Raw genomic sequence first — 20279 nt, 5'->3', positions numbered from 1 at the left:
TCCTTCATTCTTGTTATTTTAGAGGCTTTTTTGTGTCACAAAAGAAAGAAAATTACCATATTTACAAACTATACATAATGTACAAGTATAATGTGTTGGAGATAAAACAGACTAACAAACTTATACATTGTCAAAATATCATGTCATTCAAAACCTGTATGAATTTAGTTTGTCAATACAATGAAAGTGCTCAGTGAAAGGTTCAGTGCTGTTTTAACCCCTGGGACTTTCATTGTCAACAAAATCAGTTGGAACATTTCTGAAAATATCTTCTTTTGTGTTCTAACGAAGAAAGAAAATCATGATGACTGAATTACATTTTTTGGGTTAACTTTTTTTGGTGAAGTTTGTTAATGTTCTGTTTGCAATCAATGCATAACCCCTGTGAAATAAAGCCAGTGTGGAAGGTTTTTACGGGCCCCTCAGATATGAAATGATTCAACTTTTTAAAAAAATCTTACTCTTCAAAAAAAAAAAAAAAAAGCAGAGCTGCTGTTGCCATGTTTTAAGAGATTAATTACCAGCAGATTGCTTCAGACAGCACTAAAGGTCCTCAAACTCTCTTATCTGGCCAGAATTTATGATGTATGCAAGAAGAGAAGCTTAATAAGACAATTAATTAAATAGTGCAATGTCTTAGACCCAAATCATGACACCAATTGTCCCTTCAAGTATTTCATTAATATATTAACATCAATAAAATGTGTAGTTTCTCCACAAAGCCCTTTTTCTGCAAATCAAGTTCAGTGCAAAATTCATAAAAAAATCTAAATCATATACATCTCCAAGATCAGGTCGACCATTCCAAACATGAAATTAAATAAATGAGAAGAAACATTCACTCATTTCCTACACAATTCACATTGGCACAAATTAATCTTCTATACACCTACTCTTTGGCGAGGGTTCATTGGGTTTGTGAACAGTAAAGAAATATTCAACAGCGTTGGCTTGCGGCGTCACTGCGAGGATGTCTCCGCTGCTAAACTTGACCTGCCATGCTGGTGAAAGTTTGGAGCCATGCAAGCACCACCACAGCTCAGTCCCTGATGGGGACCCTTCTTTATCCCCTCGCTGTCCATCAACCAACTGCTTTCATTTCCCAGCATGCCACAGTGTACCCCGCAGGCCACAGATGGGCTCTGAGCTATCCCGTTCAATCTCAGATGACCACACGCTGCTCCATTAGACACCTGACCTTGCAGGATGCTGGTGATGTGACTCAACAGGTCATCAAAAAACTTGGGGACTCCCTCGTAACCTGGGTAAAAAATGAAGGGGGTTTTAGATAACGGCAGTTAATGGGTTTCTTGTGACGGTGCTGAAAGCACTATAAGCGCTCTATGAGCCAGATTAATAAAAGGCAGATATCATCTGTTGTCTTACTCCTGTGGTATCATGGGACTCGTTGGATGTACAACTAAGAGATATGAAAGTGCCGTTCCCTGCTAGATACACAAGATCATCATGGCAACAAGCGAAGAGGAGGCCAGGTGGCTTTTAAACACACTGTGAGCTGACAAACACAGCCGAGCCTGCAGATACTACTACAGGCTTCAAATCAAGAGCTTCGAATGTACTTTTCTCCATCCTTCCACAATAATAGATACACTACCAGTCAAAGGTTTTTGAACAGTAAGAATTATATATAATATTTTTTTAAAAGGAGTCTCTTCTCCTCACCAAGCCTACAGTTATTTGATCCAGAGTACAGGAAAAACAGTAAAACAACTGTTCTCTATTTGAATATATTTTAACATAATTTATTCCTGTAATTTTAAAACTGAATTTTTCAGCACCATTACATCACATGATACTTCAGAAATCCTTTTAATATTCTAATTTGCAGCTCAAAAAACATTTATAATTATTATTATTATGTTGAAAACAGCTGAGTATAATTTTTTCAAGTTCATAAGAACAGCATTTATCTGAAATGGAAACTTTTGTAACATTATAAATGTCTTTAGCATCACTTTTGATCAATTTAAAGCATCCTTGCTAAATAAAAGTATTAATTTCTGTAACCCCCCCCCCTCCCAAGCTTTTGAATGATGTCATGTATAATGTTACAAAAGCTTTTTATTTCAGATAAATGCTGATCTTTGGATCTTTGTATTCATCAATGAATGCTGAAATAATATTCTCAACAGTTTAAAATATTGATAATAATAATAATAATAATAATAATCATAAAATGCCTCCTTGAACAGAAAATCGGCATATTAGGCTAATTTCTGAAGGATCATGTGAAGACTGGAGTAATGATGCTGAAAATTCTGCTTTGATCACAGAAATAAATTACATTTTCAAATATATTCAAATAGAAAAGTTATTTTAAATGGTAAAAATATTTCACAATATTACTGTTTTTGCTGTATTTTGGATCAAATAAATGCAGGCTTAGTGAGCAGAAGATAATTATTTTATTTATATATATATATATATATATATATATATATATATATATATATATATATATATATATACAGTACAGGCCAAAAGTTTGGAAACATTACTATTTTTAATGTTTTTGTAAGAAGTTTTTTCTGCTCATCAAGCCTGCATTTATTTGATCAAATTGTTTTTTATTTATTATACTTTAAATTATCATTTATTTCTGTGATGCAAAGCTGAATTTTTAGGATCATTATCACATGATCCTTTAGAAATTATTCTAATATAATGATTCATTATCAAAGTTGGAAACAGTTCTGCTGCTTAATATTTTTTCAGAACATGTGAGACCTTTTTAGGATACTTTGATGAATAAAAAGTAAAAAAAAAAAGTAAAAAAAAAAAGCTATGTTTTTAAAATATAAATATTTTATAATAACAATATACACTACTGGTCAGTAATTTGGGGTCAGTAATTTTTTTTCTTTTTTTTAATAAAATCAATACTTTTATTCAGCAAGGATGTGTTAAATTGAAAAAAGTGATAGTAAAGAAAATATATTATTAGAATTTTTTTTTTTTTTTAATAAATGCAGTTCTTTTTAACCTTTTATTCATCAAATATATTAGACAGCAGAACTGTTTCCAACACTCATAATAAATCAAAATATAAGAATGATTTCTAAATGATCATGTGATAGACTGGATGTTACATGTGACACTGAAGGCTGTAGTAATGATGCTGAAAATTCAGCTTTGCATCACAGGAATAAATTATTTTTTTAAAGTATATTCAAAAAGAAAACTATTATTTCAAGTTGTAATAATATTTCACAATATTACTGTTTTTTTCTGTATTTTTGATCAAATAAATGCAGGCTTGATGAGCAGAAGAAACTTCTTTCAAAAACATAAAAAATAGTAATGTTTCCAAACTTTTGGTCTGTACTGTATATATATATATATATATAAATATATATATATATAAAAAATATTACTGTTCAAAAACTTTTGACTGGTATTGTATATAGAGAATATAATAACATTACAATTGTTATCATGTGATTATATTATGTTGTTAGTAACAATCCTTTAAACGATACATTTTAGGTTATATAATTATATAGTATATATTATATAGTTATAATAATTAACTTTTGATAACTTTTAGATAACTTTTGACCTAACTCCTTTGTCACATTGATGTAACTAGGATAATCTTGTACCATATTGATACAAAAATACAAAGAGTAAGAAAATATATTGCATTTGTTGTAATTACCAACATGTCTTTACATGAAGGTTTCCCAAACTGGGGTTCATAAAGGAACTGCACTGGGATTTGTGAGTTTAATGAAAAGCTAATAATTAAATCATAAAAATGTAAAATTATAATAAATCATTTTAAAAAAACAATCAAAATAAATCACTCACTAAAAATATTAAATATTTTATGTTTACCTGCATGTCATGTGACCATAAACCATTGTCAGAGAACTATGTGATGTGATATGAAGCTGTTTTTAGCATTTCAAAGCACTAAAAGGCCTCTTTATTATTCGGCACTGACACCATGTGGTCTGTTTGCATGACTGCATTTCTGGGTCTGACAGTGGGAATAGAGGTCAGTGCATAAAGATAACAAATATTACCCAGTCATTGTTGGACTGGATTCAGTCGTTGGGCTGTGAGGACCTGCAAGTACCTGGGAAAGCGTTGATGTCGATGACGGCGTGCTGGCCGGTCTGGTTGTTGATGATGATATCAATCCCGAACAGAGAAATGCCAAGGGCCTGTCGTAACCTTCTGGAAATTTTCTGAATGACATCTTTGTTGGGTTCCCCATACTGGCCCTCCATGTTGTCCCTCTAGGGGAAACCAGAAAAGGGACAAAAACTATGAAATGCATATTTGTTGAACATGTATGTATTTTGTTATATACAATTGTTTGATGCATTCATTTAGATGTTTTTTTTTTTTTTTGATTAAAAATAAGAAATGTCTCAAATGAATGGATTTTGCTGATTGTTTTCAGGTCTTTAAACCACTTAAAATGTTTGCAGAATAGTTCAGTTGAAGAAAAATGTAGTTGTTCTTGACTTGAAGGGGTTAAAGCATTGCTTGAGTTATAAATGTGAGGCATGTTGACTTACGCAGGTCAGGTCAGAAGAGGACTCTGGTTTGGACACATGATGACTGTTGAAGGATATTGCTCTCCTGTCTAGAGGATAAACAACACCACTTCATTTGTGTAAGAAATATTTACACTACTTTTTCAAAAGTTGGGGACAGTAAGGTTTTATTTAAAGAAATTAATTATTTTTAACTATTAATTTATACATACCTTTATTCAGCAAAGATACATTACTGATACATTACATTACATGTGACTGCATCATATAATAACTATTAATTAATAATATTGATAGTTCGTCTAGCTGACTACGTCTTGTATTATTATTATTTTTTTTTTTTTCTAAAATCCTGTCAAACGTGCACAAACTGCTAGCTACTACTAAATATTGTAGAAACATAATTTTCTGTAAAGTTGCTTTGTAACGATTTGTATTGTAAAAAGCGCTATACAAATAAACTTGAATTGAAAAACTTGAATTGAATTGAATTACATTTATCAAAATATTAAGCAGCACAACTGTTTTCAAGGTTGATAATAGTAAGAAAATGTTTCTTGAGCACCATATCAGCATATTAGATTGAGTAATGGCTGCTGACAATTTACCTTTGCCATCACAGAAATAAATGACATGTTAAAATATATTAAAACAGAAAACAGCTATTTTAAAATGTAAGAACATTTCACAATATCAGTGTATTTGCTGTATTTTTTTATTTTTAAATGTAAAGTTTAAACCCAGTTTAAAAAAACCTGTTGAACAGTGTTGTATGCACAGTAAATATTTGATTTTTTTTGTCCTTTTCAGCTACATCATTTATTCTGCAAAGAAAAATCCCCAAATCCTTCACCATCTCATTGTAAAGTTTATGCAACATGTAGAAGAGACTGTTGATGGTTCGCACTCTGAAAAACTAGACATAATGAGCATTGAGAATAGCTGGATGGCTGAAACGTCTGCTCTTGCTCTAATAAAATGATTGATTCTTTTTGTTAAAGACTTTGTCTAGTTTTTCAGAGTGCGAACCATCAACAGTCTCTTCTACATTTTACTGGTTTTCACGCACCTGGACTTACAACCAGCCTTCATCGGAGCGCAACAATATTCCCTTGTCCTTAAAGTTTATGCAACAAAAATGACAAAATCTTGGCAACAGAGAATTTGATTGGCCATCAGGGTGGGCATAATTCACCTAACCATATTGGCATCTGAGACCAAAATCTTTGAGTTGCTTATTTAATACATACCATGTCAAAGACAAAATAAACCACTTCTCTGTAAGAGAAGGAAAGGGTCTAAACATCAGCAACATATGTTGACAGAATGGTCTAGACAGGCCGAGAGCCCTCGCCATCACACAGTCGCTCACGAGTACCTTTAATGTCAGTCTCACTTTGTTTCTGATAAATCTTTCAAACATAAGATAACCTTATAAAAAGCTCCAGACCGAGTGGGTTTGTTAGGATATGCTTGTGTGGATGGTTAAAACTAGTTGAAAGAGACCGGATGTCTACATTTCTGGACCTGGCACTCTATAAAGTGTTTTTACTGGCTTTAATGCCGCCTGGTGAACTTGTGTCCCATGTGTAACACACACATAGTGCAATTTACAGATTTGCCTTTATTTCTATGTGCAAAATGCTAATGTAACACAAAGTAATATATGACCCTGGACCACAAAAGCAGTCTTAAGTAGCTCAGGTATATTCTGTAGCAATAGCCAACAATACATTGTATGGGTCAAAAATTGATTTTTCTTTTATGCCAAAAATCATTAGGATATTAAGTAAAGATTATGATACTTTGTAAATTTCCTAGGGCATGTTTTTGATTACGTTTTGATTAAGCAATGCTAAGAACTTCATTTGGACATCTTTTTTTCAATATTTTGATTTTAGATTTGATTTCAGATTCTAGAGCTTCAAATAGTTGTATCTCGGCCAAATATTGTCCTAACAAACCATACATCACTGGAAAGCTTATTTATTCAGCTTTCAGATAATGCATAAATCTAAAAAAAAAAAAAAAAACCCTTATGACGTGTAATCTATGGTCACATATATCAAAGAGTATACACTATCATTCAAAGATTTGTTCAAAAGTCTCTTACACTCACCAAGGCTGTGTTTATTTTATACAGTGAAAACAGTAATATTGTGAAAGAATATATTTCACATTTTTTATTTATTCCTGTGAGGGCAAAACTGAATTTTCAACATCATTACCCTAGTCTTTCGTGTGACATGATCCTTCAGAAATCATTCGAGTAAGCTTGATTTGCTTATAACTCGTTTATCTATAAAGAGTTTGATTTATGACTCAATTATAGAGCAAACTATTTTAAACAAATTACATTCATTAAAAAACATCGACTATAGGAATGTTGTGTGACTCAACTGACCTGTGGGTCCAGATGGGAAATTTCGAATGGAGGGCCGCTGCACCACATTGTAGGCCTCTCCTACAACAAACACCTTATACAGCACTGCATTATGGTTGATGAAGCTCTGGATGACACATGGGGGCTTGATGTCCTTCAGATCTTCCTCACTGAAGATGATGGCCATCTATTGAGCAGGAACCAAATCAATATCTTAACACATTCCAGAGCAGGTAGGTTACAAATTACCACGATAAAATACACAGCCTCCTGTTGTTATCTTGAAATGTAAAGGAGAAAACAAGAAAGGTCAAATATAATGTATGTACTGTACTCTCACGACACTAAGCCACTCCAAAACCCCCTTAATCCATGCATGTTCCTTGTTTTTCCTTTAGCTAAGTAAACCCATGTGCTCACAGTCATAAAACGCATGACCATCAACCTGTTTGCACAAACACAGTCATTCAGCAGGAAGTGGTGACACATTAATCTAGTACGGCCCTCACTGTCAACACTGTAAAACAGAGTTACTAGTGTCTTGGAGCAGTATTCTGGAGGAATGTGTGTGTGATCAGAGACTTTGCCTGTACATTAGTCACCGAGAATCAAAGATACGGTCACCATAGCAATGAAGGCTGCACCCCTGTTAATCATCCACGAGGACAACAGTGTTATGTGTGATTCAGAGCGATGAGAGATTCAGGTTTACTCTCTCTTTATAGGTGGATGTGTGTCAAAATACTTCACTTCTGTGGTTTTTATTTATTTATTTGGTTTATTTTAGTGTCATACGTTCAAGGCAACTAAAATGAATCACTGAAGTGGCCACAGTGTTGTTGAAATATCACAGAAATGACGTGTTTTTTATTACTACTACTCACAATAATGATAATAATTAGACCTCTCAGTTCTCTAGCTTTAAGAAAACAGAAATCCTGCATGAAAAATCGTGATTCTCAAGCCCAGAATTAATCATTTTAATGAGACACCACTCAGTGTTAGAAATTATTAACTAACATCATGTACATAATGGATCTGAATAGCACAGTACTCTACCGTACTTATCTACTGCTTATTATGCAAGTTATAAAAAATAGTGCAGGTTACAGTAGAGTAACGTCTCTTACCTCATGGGACGTGATGCCATGAGCTACTTGGGTTTTGCAGACTGCAATCAAACAAAAATAGTGTGAAAATGTGTCGCTCAAGTACACAAGGAAATATTTGATAAGCAGCTTTTTTGAAGTCTTAAACTCCTTTTCTGAATTAGATGAGCCAAATCGATGTATGTAAATGTTCCTGAAGATTACTGCTGATTTGAAATGTCTTAAACTTACTGAAGGGAAATGTGATTCCATGTTTCTGAAGCTGCTCCAGAGTCTCAGTGCCACATTCACTCTTGAGGACAATGAATGGAGGTGAGCAGATTCTGTCATCTACAGAAAACACACATGAGCACATGCTACGCTTTTGTCTGGATCTATGAAATTATTTAATAGTATATTATTTCAATATGCACTTTATACAAATAATGACTTGAAAATACTTCTTTTGTGTTGGAAATGTTTTTAATTTCTGTGTAGTTTGATAATGTAACTGCACTGATATCATATAATGAAGAAAAAAAAGACAAATTAAAAGGGTGAAATTCTTCAAAAAAAAAATTGTTTTATTAATATTTGTTTAAAAAAAAATATATTTGAAAACCCTCTTCAGATCAGATAATTTGACAAAGCAAGGTGTGCTTAGGTTATCAAATGTCCCATGGAGCGATCTTCTAAAAAACAGATTCTGATTCAGAGACTTACAGTATCATTCTCTAAAAAATGTAAATATTAAAAAAATATTAATATTTAGTAATTAATGCTTGATGTTATTTGAATGAATGGAAAATAAATAAATAAATAAACACTTTTAATATATTGTCTTTTCTAGGGAGATATTATTATTATGAAAAAAGATTATTAGGATAAAGCTGGTTGCTATGTTTTTAAATATTAAAATGAAGATTTAAACATCTAAACTCCATGTCAAAGTCAAGAAATCATTAACAGCTGTCTTCTTTACTCTTACTGATCTGGAATCAAGATTTTTATTTGTAAAAATCTGGGAGAAAGAAATAGTTGATTCTGGGATGTGTTTTGATTTCATGTTACCTTCTGTGTCTTTTTCTCCCCGACTAGCATTTTTTTTCTTTTTTGCTACACACACACACAATTGAAAATGTAACCAGACAGCAACATCTTGACAAGATTAACCAGCACACCCTGAGCATAACTCTTCGTAGACACCAAGTTTGAAATGGGGTCTTAATGATGTGCAGCCTGCACACATTTTAAGTGATGACTAAACTTTATACAGAATAATATTACTACTGGATCCATGGAAACATTAAAAACTAAATCGCTGAGGTATCTGTGAATTTTCAGCTCGCTTTTGATCTGAAAACATCAATTCAATCTTATAAACAGCTTCTAGTCCAAGAGTGAAAGTGCAGGCTATTTATAGCCACTCAAAAACAATATTTTTCTATGTTGGGCAACTCAACACAGCTCAGCGTAGTAAAGCATCACATTTTACATTAGACAAGGAACATGAATCCATTTGATCAAACAAGCACTAACCTTTAAAGCAGCTATGAATGCTGAATACAGCAATGTGATGTGTAACAATGATGTATGAGATAAACTAAAGTCTGCATTTTGGGGGATATGGATTGATTATGATTCATTATGAAACCACAGGATGAGCAATCAATTTACACAACAAGTCAAATGACTTGAGATTAACTCAAAAATAACACTGAACTTACTGCAAATCCCATGAGTAAGATCATCAATGTAAGTCACACAATGCAGTACTTGCTTTACATTCAAACACTTGTTCACATGGACTTGACATATTGGTCGATTAGCTCATGGAAAAATAGGTCTCATTTAACAAAATCAGTGATTGATGGCACTTGCTGATAGAGTCAGACATGCATGAATTGGGCAAGTGAGTTATTTTAAAAAGGATCTTGTGTAATACAGAGGGGTATATGAGTTGTGTTATCTTTCTTTCCCAGAATCCATTGCACTGTTGTTTCATAAGCTAATAGCCATAGAGGCAGTTGCCTGGTGAGCAGACCGGAGAAAATAGTCACTCCCTTTGTATCCTAAACAGAGTCGTCTCTTTCTTAGAGACTGGGGAAGCACCAAGGCAGATGGTTAACTTCACACTAACTCTCAGTTGACACTCCTGTACCCACACGTCCCACTGGAGAACACTGACATTCTGATATGGTTTTGATCGGAAAACATCAGTTTCTCTGATCTGAATGCAAGAGGTTTCTCTGTGAGCAATTTGAAAAGCATGCAAATTTTTGCATTTACAGATCCTTTATAATATGAGATTCATATCCAACGAGGTCCAAAAAGCCACACTGTCACACTGACCACACAAGATGCTCTTTGGATCGCTCTCAAAACCTCATCAGGTTGTACTCAAACTTGTGGAGATTATACAGCTTGAGTGTGTCTGTCATTAAAACAAAAGAGGGACAAACCAAATAAGAGATATTTTATCATTCAAATTCATTTTAATTTAAGTAACTGCTTGACTCAAGTTTCTATCCTGACATAAAAAATGGAAATAAAATGGTAGTTTGTACTAAATCATAAAAGAATGCCAATTGAAACAGTCCCAGACTTTAAAGGGATAGTTCACCCAAAAATGTAAATTCTGTCATCAATTACTCACCCTCATGTCGTTCCAAACCCGTAAGACCTTCGTTCATCTTTGGAAAACAAATTAAGATATTTTTGATGAAATCCCAGAGCTTTCTGACCATGCATAGACAGTAATGCAACTGACACATTCAAGGCCCAGAAAGGTAGTAAGAACATTGTTAAAATAGTCCAGGTGACATCAGTGGTTCAACTGTAATTTTATGAAGCTATAAGAATATTTGTGCACATACTACTCTCCTGAACATGCATCAAAGACACGGACACGGAAGAGAAGAAATTGTTGAATAAAGTCCTTGTTTTTCTTTTCTTTTCACAAAAACTATTCTCATAGCTTCATGAAATTATGAAATAAAGTTGAACCACTGATGTCACATAGACAATTTTAACAATGTCCTTTCTACCTTTCTGGGCCTTGAATGTTTCAGTTGTACTGTCTATGCAGGGTCAGAAAGCTCTCAGATTTCATCAAAAACATATCTTTATCAATTTTTTTTTTACTCTCACCAACCTCAAACTTTAGAATGGTAGTGTATGTGTAGATACTTCTGTGTGGAAATGTTTAGGCTGAATATTTTGAATAAGAGTGCAGATTTAGATGGAATTCCTTCGGCACTACGCCATTCACACAGCTGGTGATTCTGTTGGCTTGTAGTGATCCTACGGGCCTCCTGTTATTTCTGTGGCCAGGGAATGCAGCGTGCAAGCCGAACAAAGAATGAATGACTCAGCAGCTTTAGGACATAAGCCCTCCATAAGCCTCACACTTCCCCTGTGGAAAGACAAAACCTGCCCTCCTTGTGTTAGTTCACCCCTGAAGAACAAAGGAGGTTCTAAAGGCCTGGTTTACAGAACCATTTAGAATTAGTGGAAATGCTGTAAACGGTCTGAACTACATTACAGCTTAGCATGTCTGACAAAAAAAGCAACCAACCACATTGGTGGAGTGCCATTTAGGGGTGAGCTGAAATATATAGCAGGGTTGCCCATTATCAATAATTGTATTTTACACAGTTGGATTAAATCACACATGTATAACTGTGTATTAGTGCTGTAGACAGACCTTGCATGCATTCTTCAAGTTTATGAATTAGCTTGTATGACTTGCAGCGGTCCAGCAGGGTACGAATGGCCGGAAGAGGGTCGAGAATCACAGTTTCAGGATGTGCACCTATGTAGTCCTGCAAAGAGGTCAAAACATATACACATATATACATATAATTATAAAAAATATATATATTATTATTTATATGTTAATTTAACTAAATATTACAAGGAGTGAAGAGCTGATAAATGTTTGGCCACTTGAGCTGATTTATTAATTTACCTGAACACCCTGAACAAGCAGCAGAGACTCTGTGACATTTTGGTCAGCATCAACAATGTGGTCAGTCAGCTTGTGGATGATGACATCAAATGGTCCCTGCTTCTCGATTGGCTGGCTCAGATCCAGCTAGACCGGGAGAACAAGGTAAAGAGCTCAGTAAACATCCATGAGACATTTTAACAATACCCCTCCAGGAGAATTCTTATGTCAGTAAATGAACAGGCAGAGGATGTCTCTTTCTAAAAAATGCACCTGTGTGTAATATTTGTCAGACATAAACTATTACAATGACAAAACAGACAGCATGCCTACATTTTGGAAATTCCAGTTTTGCCACTGTTTGCTCAAGGGGGACATTTGAAGAACAGATGTTTATGATGTGATGTTAATTGCGAGGTGTGATCTGTGCCATCACTCAGACCTTCTACTGCTCAGCTCTGAAAACAGACTATTTTGTTTGTTCTAAAACTCAGATCTGGAGGAAATAGAGATTTAAAAAAAATATAAAATAATAAATTACAGTATTTTTTCATAGATATAGTGGTAATAGTGAAGAAGCATTTTGTGTATGACAGCACTATGTGTTCTGAAGGTTTTACAAGATGTCCAATATGGAAAATGTCTGCTTGGGAACATGTGTCTACACAGAACATGCAGTCCCTTTGGGTTTAACCTTTGGGGATGAAAGCATATTACTTTTGGATCAGTCCACAAAGGTTCTTGGCAAACATCAGAGGCATCTGAACATGGCCAAGGCAGTTAATAGGGGATAAGGGCATCCCTAAGTGCATTTTTATTTAAAACGCTTAGACCCAGTCTGGAGTCTCTCTTTTAAAAGCAGCACCAAATAAAGAACTTGGACTTTGTGGCCCACCAGAGGTAATCCTAAGGGGCTTATTATCTTATTCCCTAAATGGCTCTGTTTCAGATTACAATGTTTGGAAACATTCTCATTGCCAGCACAGATGTGTGACAAACAATTTGCGAAAACAGACATGAAGAATGATGACACACAGATTCCACCTCATGACACATTAGAGAAAAGACCCATCCACTTCCTTTTTGTAGAGGATATTCAGCTGATACACACATCATCTGATATAAAGCATGAGACAGCCATGCTCTACGTAACATTAATGTTGCTGCAGCATTTTAGTCATCTAAAGTAGCTTTTTAAATAACAATCAGGCAAAGAGTTTCACTGCTTCCTGGATATAATAAGGTCTTATTTGCTTTGCTAGATTATTGTTCTTCCATCTAGCACACTTCTTCCTGAAAAACAGAACTAAATCTCTAACTTGCGGTTGCTTCAGTTAAACAGTGAGGGTGCAAACCGAGGAAGTGATAGCAAACAAAAGTCCTTCTATTCCTTTTTTAAGTTACATTTTAAAACATGTTAAAATAGAAAACAGTTACTTTAAATATTTTACAATATTAGTGTTTTTACTGTAATTTTGATCAAATGAGCACTAGAGACTTACAAAAAAAGACTTTTATTCACAATTGTTGAAACAACTTAATGACCCCAAACTGATAAAAAAAAAAAAAAAAAAAAAAAAAAAAAAAATTTATATTATTATTTTATATATATATATATATTAAACCAAAAGTTTATAAGGATACTCACATGACCCTTGGGTTATTATATTTTGAAATGAGTGTTGGTAAGTACTTGAGAAAGTGTAATTATCTTATCTCAATGGCGGTGACATCCTGAAATTGCAGTTTTTAAGCTATATTTAAATGAACTATGAACCTATAAAATTATTTAATAAGTAAAGTAGGTCAGGCTGAGAAGGGAAGGCAGAGTATGATGACCAACAAAACCTTTTTAACAGTATTTACCCACAGAAAATACACTCAAGTAAATATTAGGTAAATATTATAGTAAACAAGGTAAATATTCAAAGACTTCATTTTCAAAAAAAGTGATGAGATTAAGACTTTTCCCCTTGATTGCTTTTAGTAACCTAATGATTACTTTACACATATTAATGACTCTCCCTCTGTCTAAAGTGATCAGCACACGGACTGATTGCTAGATAGTTAAGTACTTTAGAGACCATATAAACTATATGACTGGGTGCAGCTGGGTAGCCTATTGCATGAGGTGTAAACAGGTCAAAGTCCATCCTTTACTCTCTTCAGTTTCCACGCCCTGCATGCTGTGGATAGCAAAGAGGTGTACATCTTGGGAGTGGAGAAAAGGCCTCAGTGTTTCACTCATCCAGACAGCTTCACTGACAAATGTCTGACTCACAATAAAGGTCCAGAATGAGGGAACAAGGACCTTGGTTTAGTCTACCAGCTTTCACATGCATGTCCCAAAACAAAACAAAGTGACTCTGTTCCTCCATCACTCATGTACTTTCCATGGTAAAACATTAAAGAACAATGTTTGTCCATAAGCAAATACATTTATTGATTTTTTAACTAAAGATATGCTTTGAGTTCTATAGCTACAAGCAAATCCACACCTCATTTCCACTGCAAGCTGCTTGGTTTGTTATAGGCAGCCCTTTACGTATCTCAGGGCCAGCTCAGTTCCACAATATAAACATGCTTGACAAGGGCATGTCCTGCTGGAATGCACAAATACTGTTTTCATATGTCCACTGAAAACATAAACACAAAAAGTCAAAAAGTCATTTTCTCCAAAATAAAGAATTTCTCCAAGTCACTGATACCACAGTTTAATTTTTTTTTAAATATATTTTCTAATTTAATGAAAAAAAAAACTTTTAAATATATAAATTAAATATGTCAAATACTGTTTAAAAAAAAAAAAAAAGAGTATTTTATTTAAAATTAAATTAAGCATTAACATATTTTCAATATTTATTTTTTCTTAATTGTATGTCTATTTTCTTTTTCTTTTTTATCCTGAAGGTTTAAATAGATTTTAAATTACACATTTTCAATGTGGTCTTAGACTTTTAGAGAAGGAAAAAAACAACCACACACAAAGTAATCATAATAACAATAATGTCTTAAACGTGTCGTAGTACCTTCTAATCTCTGTGAGTCATGTGTCTAACGATTTATCAGTGGCAAGGTGAAACAAAGAGAAGGTGCCACAGAAGTGCAACAGAATCATTCAAGAACTCGCCATCCTTGAGCAAACATGGCATGATGGTGATGGCCTTTCATGAACTTGAAAAAAGTTCATGTAAGAACAGTCCATGTTCTGTTCATCAACTCTAAAATGGGGCACCAATTGTTTTTGAAGGTATAAGACATCTGTATAAGACAAAAATACAACTATTGGCCCTGACAAAGCCAGGTGTTCCTTACTAGGACAAAATACACACCTTGTAGGTGAATCTATTTACAGTGCCATCATTATCAGCGAGGACAGGATGGGTTTAACCTATTCTCCAAAAAAATATTTTCTCTGTACTTGAGTAAAGCCAAGGATGCTAGATTAAGCAGGGACAAATGGAAGACTTAAAGATGTGTAACATGATGTCCTATTGCACAACCTTATAGAGTTACTTGAGAAGACAATGCTTCAGCTTAGACTATAAATGCAGCTCATATCAGTCTGATATGAAGAAGGCTAATTAGTGCAATTTCCAGCAAACTTATGTTTTGTTATGGCTGAAAACAGTTTTGAAGCAAAAAAAAAAAAAAGTCTATAAACTGTTTTTGCTGGCATCTTTTCAATGGCAAAGAAAAAAAAAATCCACATGAATGTTCATGCAATACCAGTATGAACATTATTTATATATCATTACAGTAAGCAACACCAGCCCAATTAAATAATGCATTTATTATTATGCAATACAAACCTCTAAATGCACAATTCCAAAGTTATTAACTGTGTAGTAATGCAGTATTAGTAATTAATACTCTGACGGTGATATTTTGAATTAAAGTGGCATACTAGCTGCATTTTCATTTAATGAAAGGCATGTTTGTAATGTTTCGAGCAGATGCTGACACATGTATATATATACCGATGATACTGTGGAAGCAGCCTCACAATAATGAGCAGGGTTTTGTCATGGAAAAGCCATTAAAAATATAAAGAAAAGAGCCATAAGGGTATCTTACCTGGACCATCTCTATGCCTTGTTTCCTAGAAAACAAAAAAAGTGGAAAAACAACCTATGAATATTTTATATCGATCCTATGTGACATGCAACTAAAATACTGTTGAATAATAATCAGCATTGACTTGAACTTGGAATAATGAGAACTTCACAATGAGACAAACTATTAGCAAGACAGAAATTCTTATATTGAGAATTGGACTGGTGATAAAAAGGGGGCTTTGTCGTATACAGCAATCCCTGTTTAGCTTTGGACTGCTGTCTCTCACACAAATAGGACATAATTCTCCATATTCTCTCTTTTCAAACACAGGCACAAAAAAGCAACAAACCCACATGCTTAAAATCAAGTATCATACCTCTCCATTTCCAAACAACACATTTGTGACCCTGTCCTTGAAGTCTCAGAATCTAATTATGAGATAACAAGCTTCAAAATTTGATTTCAACCATTAATTTCACTATGATTTCAATCTTTGACATGGCCTTACTCTGTCAGTATTAAAGATATAAAGGTTTTGCACAGAATGTTCTACATCTTTATGAAGGACGATTTTATGTAGAAAACAGTAAATCTCAAAATAAGGAATTTAACTGGGTTTTCATAGGCAAGGTCACATTTATATTTTCTGATAAAGCAAAACAAAACACTCTTTAAATGATAACACAGTTCATATAAAGAACAGGGTGTCTGATTAGTTCTTGTGTTATGAGAATATCTGTATTTGGGGAACTTTAAGTTATTTCATTTTGATAGACCTTGAAGAAAACCATAAGCTCACATCTTTTTAAACAGCTGACAATCTTGTAGTGATTTAACGAATGTAGCTCTGTTTGGCAGTTTATCAGCAGTGCTGAATCAGTAGTTTGTTTCTAAAGCCTCAGAACTAGGTGAAAATATCTTAGCCTTTCTCCAAATGTCCCAAGACAAATATGACAGACAGCAGAATAACAAATCACTGAGCGTTTTGAACAAGCTTAGGTAAAATCCCTTTTAAAACCGGTTATCTTAAGGCTGGAACATGCTTGTGACAGATCACATTACATTAACTCAGAAATGTCATGTAGCCCACGCATTTTACGTCATCACAAAGATACTTATCTCAGACATGTTAAGTGCCTCCCTCCACAAACACAACATTTATAGCTTAATTGCCATATTGATAACAAAGCAATGTAAACTTAAATAACGTAAGTAACAAAGTTTGGCTTTGAATCAGTTAAGTAACAGGCACAGTCTTCCTGCAGACTCTTAGGAATGCATTTAGTCAAAGAGATATGCGAGAAATGTTACTCCTAATTGTGTGAAATCGAAGACTGCCTGCCTGCCTGGTGCTTATCCAGGTGCCTTTGTCTTTTTTTTTTTAAAGAAATCTAAGGAAGTTCAGAAAGGACTCCCTTGAATAGCAAATGCGTAAATAACTGACAGGTAGAGTGACTGATGAAGAATATCCATGGTATTATGATTGAAGCCTTATATGATGGATGCAAGAGTGCGAGAGGACAACAAGAGTGCATGACTAGTTGTGAAGAATCATGTTTCCTTTATCCTATAAGCCCCACTTGTTTAAAATCTCTTCAACTCATCTGAATTACACATCCATGTTTAGACACATCAGCAACCCTCAAAAATAAATATGCCTGTATGTGAAGATGACATTTAAATATTTACTAAGAGCTTTAACATATATTCCACTTGTTATAGTAACATTTTACTCTTAGTAACACTATATATTTTTTTCATTTAAATATCTGACAAGTAAAAAAAAAACTTAATTAAAAGGTACTAACAAATATTAAAACAACTTGCTAAGTATAGCCTAAGCGCTGAGATGCGCTTTCACGCACCTGCACATATCCACGAAGGTCTGGAAACTGAGTTTTTTGATCTTCTTTTCACTGAGCCAGTATCCAACTCTCTTTCCTTTCACGAACGTCTGCATCTCTGGAGAGAGAAAGCTGTGTCAGTCCAATTGCAGAGTATATTAAGAAATCGACCAGCAATTTAGTTTAAGTAGACTATTTTATTTTAAACTACACGCAAGAAGAATAGTTGGGTGGTTAAAGTCAAAAGATACAGAAGATTTCATTGAACTTACCTGACAGAATCAATGTGTTGAAGCAATGCGTTCTGATCGGTTACGAGTCTCTTTTTTACGTCACGTAAAGTCCGAGTTCCAGGTTTAGACTGTCGTCAATAGTCCATCCAGGATTGCTAGTGTCATCCAGAATGCGTGTCCCTCTGTCTAAATAGCTGTTCAATTTTATGACAACTTCGTCACATTATTAATATGACACCAACACATATCGACAAAACAAACACATCATGACACATCACAGTGTGAAACCGGCGTGTGTGTCTCTTGTCTAGCCACAGTCTTATTTATCCAAGTGGTCTGTCCATTATTTGACAGTGCTGTCGATTAACAATGTAATGATGATTGGCCATTTGGACAGCAACTAAACTTGTTTGCCCTGGCACACCCTCTTTCAGAGGCGGGCTTAACGTTAGTTCACTTCACTGCTTAAACCTGCCTGTGGTGTTTGCGAAGGATCTGCTCCGGTTGGATTCGATCGTTCAGTGGTATTCCGTTGTACCAAAGTTCAAATCTTTAAAAATGAGGAATAATAAGGAAATAAGAAAGAGGTACAGTGGCTTGTTGGAGTGGTAGAGACGTAGAGTGTAGATTTTAACCGAGGTCGAGCAAAGTAGGCTATTTTTTCATCTAACTATTTCAATTATAGAAATTATTTTCAAATAAAATACTAAAGTTTTTATTTAAATTTTTCTATTATTACATTTGCTATTTGTAATATTTAAATATATGATTTAAACTAATGACAGTAGCCTAGTGGTCAAACTTTGTATTGGCTACTGCCCACACGCTGTTGCTACAATAAAAACGTGTAAAAACATTTTTTTCGATAAATGTGTAATATCCTAAATGTTGTGCACGTTATTAAAAAAAAGTACAGTGGTTATTTTCAAAAGTGTAATTCGATTACTTTGGTTACTACTGTATACTCTCTCTTAAAAGTAGGCCTATTGCATTACTTACCACTGTTGGACTAATTACTCAAAAAAGATTATTCATTATATTCATTTATTCATTCTTCACGCCCCAAGGAAGTTATAGGCCTAATTGCTTAATACCCCCCCCCAACAAAAATAAATAAATAAATAAATAAATGTCAACAATATATTTCTGCCTTATCATTTGACCAAAATCCACATTGGATCACAGTCAGAAGTTATATCAGTTTTTTAGATCCCCCTAAGGAAAACAGCTTGTAAATCACAACATTATATTTATTTTATAAAATGTAAAAATGCTGAATGTTTTCTTTGAAGTTTAGGGATAGGGTATGGGGACTGAAAGACGCATCCCATAGCACTGTCCCCAATCGTGATGAAAGTGGTTTGAGAGGTTAGTCATACACCTTACCAAATCCAATCTTGACTTGCTCCAGTTTGCATACTGTTGAATCCTGGACTTTCTAACCAGAAGACCTCCTCACTCAGTCTGTTTCAGCCACAACACCCCCAAGCACTACCACACTGAGCACAGGTGCCCCACAAGGCTCTATACTCAGCCCCCTTCAGCTCTAACCACATTATCAAGTTTACTGATGACACTACTGTGGTAGGTCTCAATTCCAGTCACCTCACCCACCTCTGAAACCTCATCCACAACCCTAGCTTCTGAAACCAGGATCCTCTCTCCCCCCATCCCACCACACCTCAAGAGCATTGTGCAATTCTGAGTGTTCTACACACAGGTGAGTGGGCTGGACAAACAACCTGTAGAAACATAACCTTTCTTCTCTATACGCACCAGACACTTTCTTATAAACACTCCATGTTTCAAGGAAAACTTTGTGCAATTCTGAGTATGCTACACACAGGTGAGTGGGCTGGACAAACCACCTGTAGAAACACACTCTTCCCTCTCTATAAACACCAGACACTTTCTTATAAACACTCCATGTTTCATGGACTTAATAAGATAACACAAATGTTTACCTGTGAATGCACCACAAAGCATATTGAACTACTTGCTTCTTAACCTTAAATACATCTTTTGCACAATATCATGTACAGTTATTATGTAAAGTACTTGTATAGTCTGTCTTAGGTTATGTGTATGTATACAGTCGTGGCCAAATGTTTTGAGAATTACATAAATATTGGAAATTGGAAAAGTTGCTGCTTAAGTTTTTATAATAGCAATTTGCATATACTCCAGAATGTTA

The 20279-nt window shown here is 34.4% G+C and overlaps 1 protein-coding gene across 2 annotated transcripts; it reads right to left on the bottom strand.

Annotated features, from left to right (window-relative positions):
- Positions 1-131: 131 nt before the first annotated feature.
- Positions 132-18400, bottom strand: itpk1a (inositol-tetrakisphosphate 1-kinase a). 2 transcript variants are annotated; one of them, XM_059512787.1, is made up of 11 exons: positions 18125-18400; positions 17874-17970; positions 16027-16051; positions 11971-12096; positions 11707-11824; positions 8253-8351; positions 8043-8083; positions 6934-7099; positions 4551-4618; positions 4103-4265; positions 132-1261 (listed from the first exon to the last, which is right to left on the bottom strand). In XM_059512787.1, exons 2-11 carry the CDS (start codon positions 17966-17968, stop codon positions 960-962), a joined length of 1203 nt encoding a protein of 400 aa, XP_059368770.1. In that variant the 5' UTR covers positions 17969-17970; positions 18125-18400; the 3' UTR covers positions 132-959. The 2 variants fall into 2 exon arrangements, with proteins under 2 accessions (XP_059368770.1, XP_059368772.1); XM_059512789.1 differs by lacking the exons at positions 16027-16051; positions 17874-17970; positions 18125-18400 and adding an exon at positions 14448-14462.
- Between the last annotated feature and the right edge of the window lie 1879 nt (positions 18401-20279).

Source organism: Carassius carassius, chromosome 27 (genome assembly GCF_963082965.1).
Source record: "Carassius carassius chromosome 27, fCarCar2.1, whole genome shotgun sequence".
In the NCBI taxonomy this organism is placed as follows: Eukaryota; Metazoa; Chordata; class Actinopteri; order Cypriniformes; family Cyprinidae; genus Carassius; species Carassius carassius.
The sequence above is the reverse complement of the archived record's forward strand: the minus strand, read 5'-3'. Positions and strand labels throughout refer to the sequence as shown.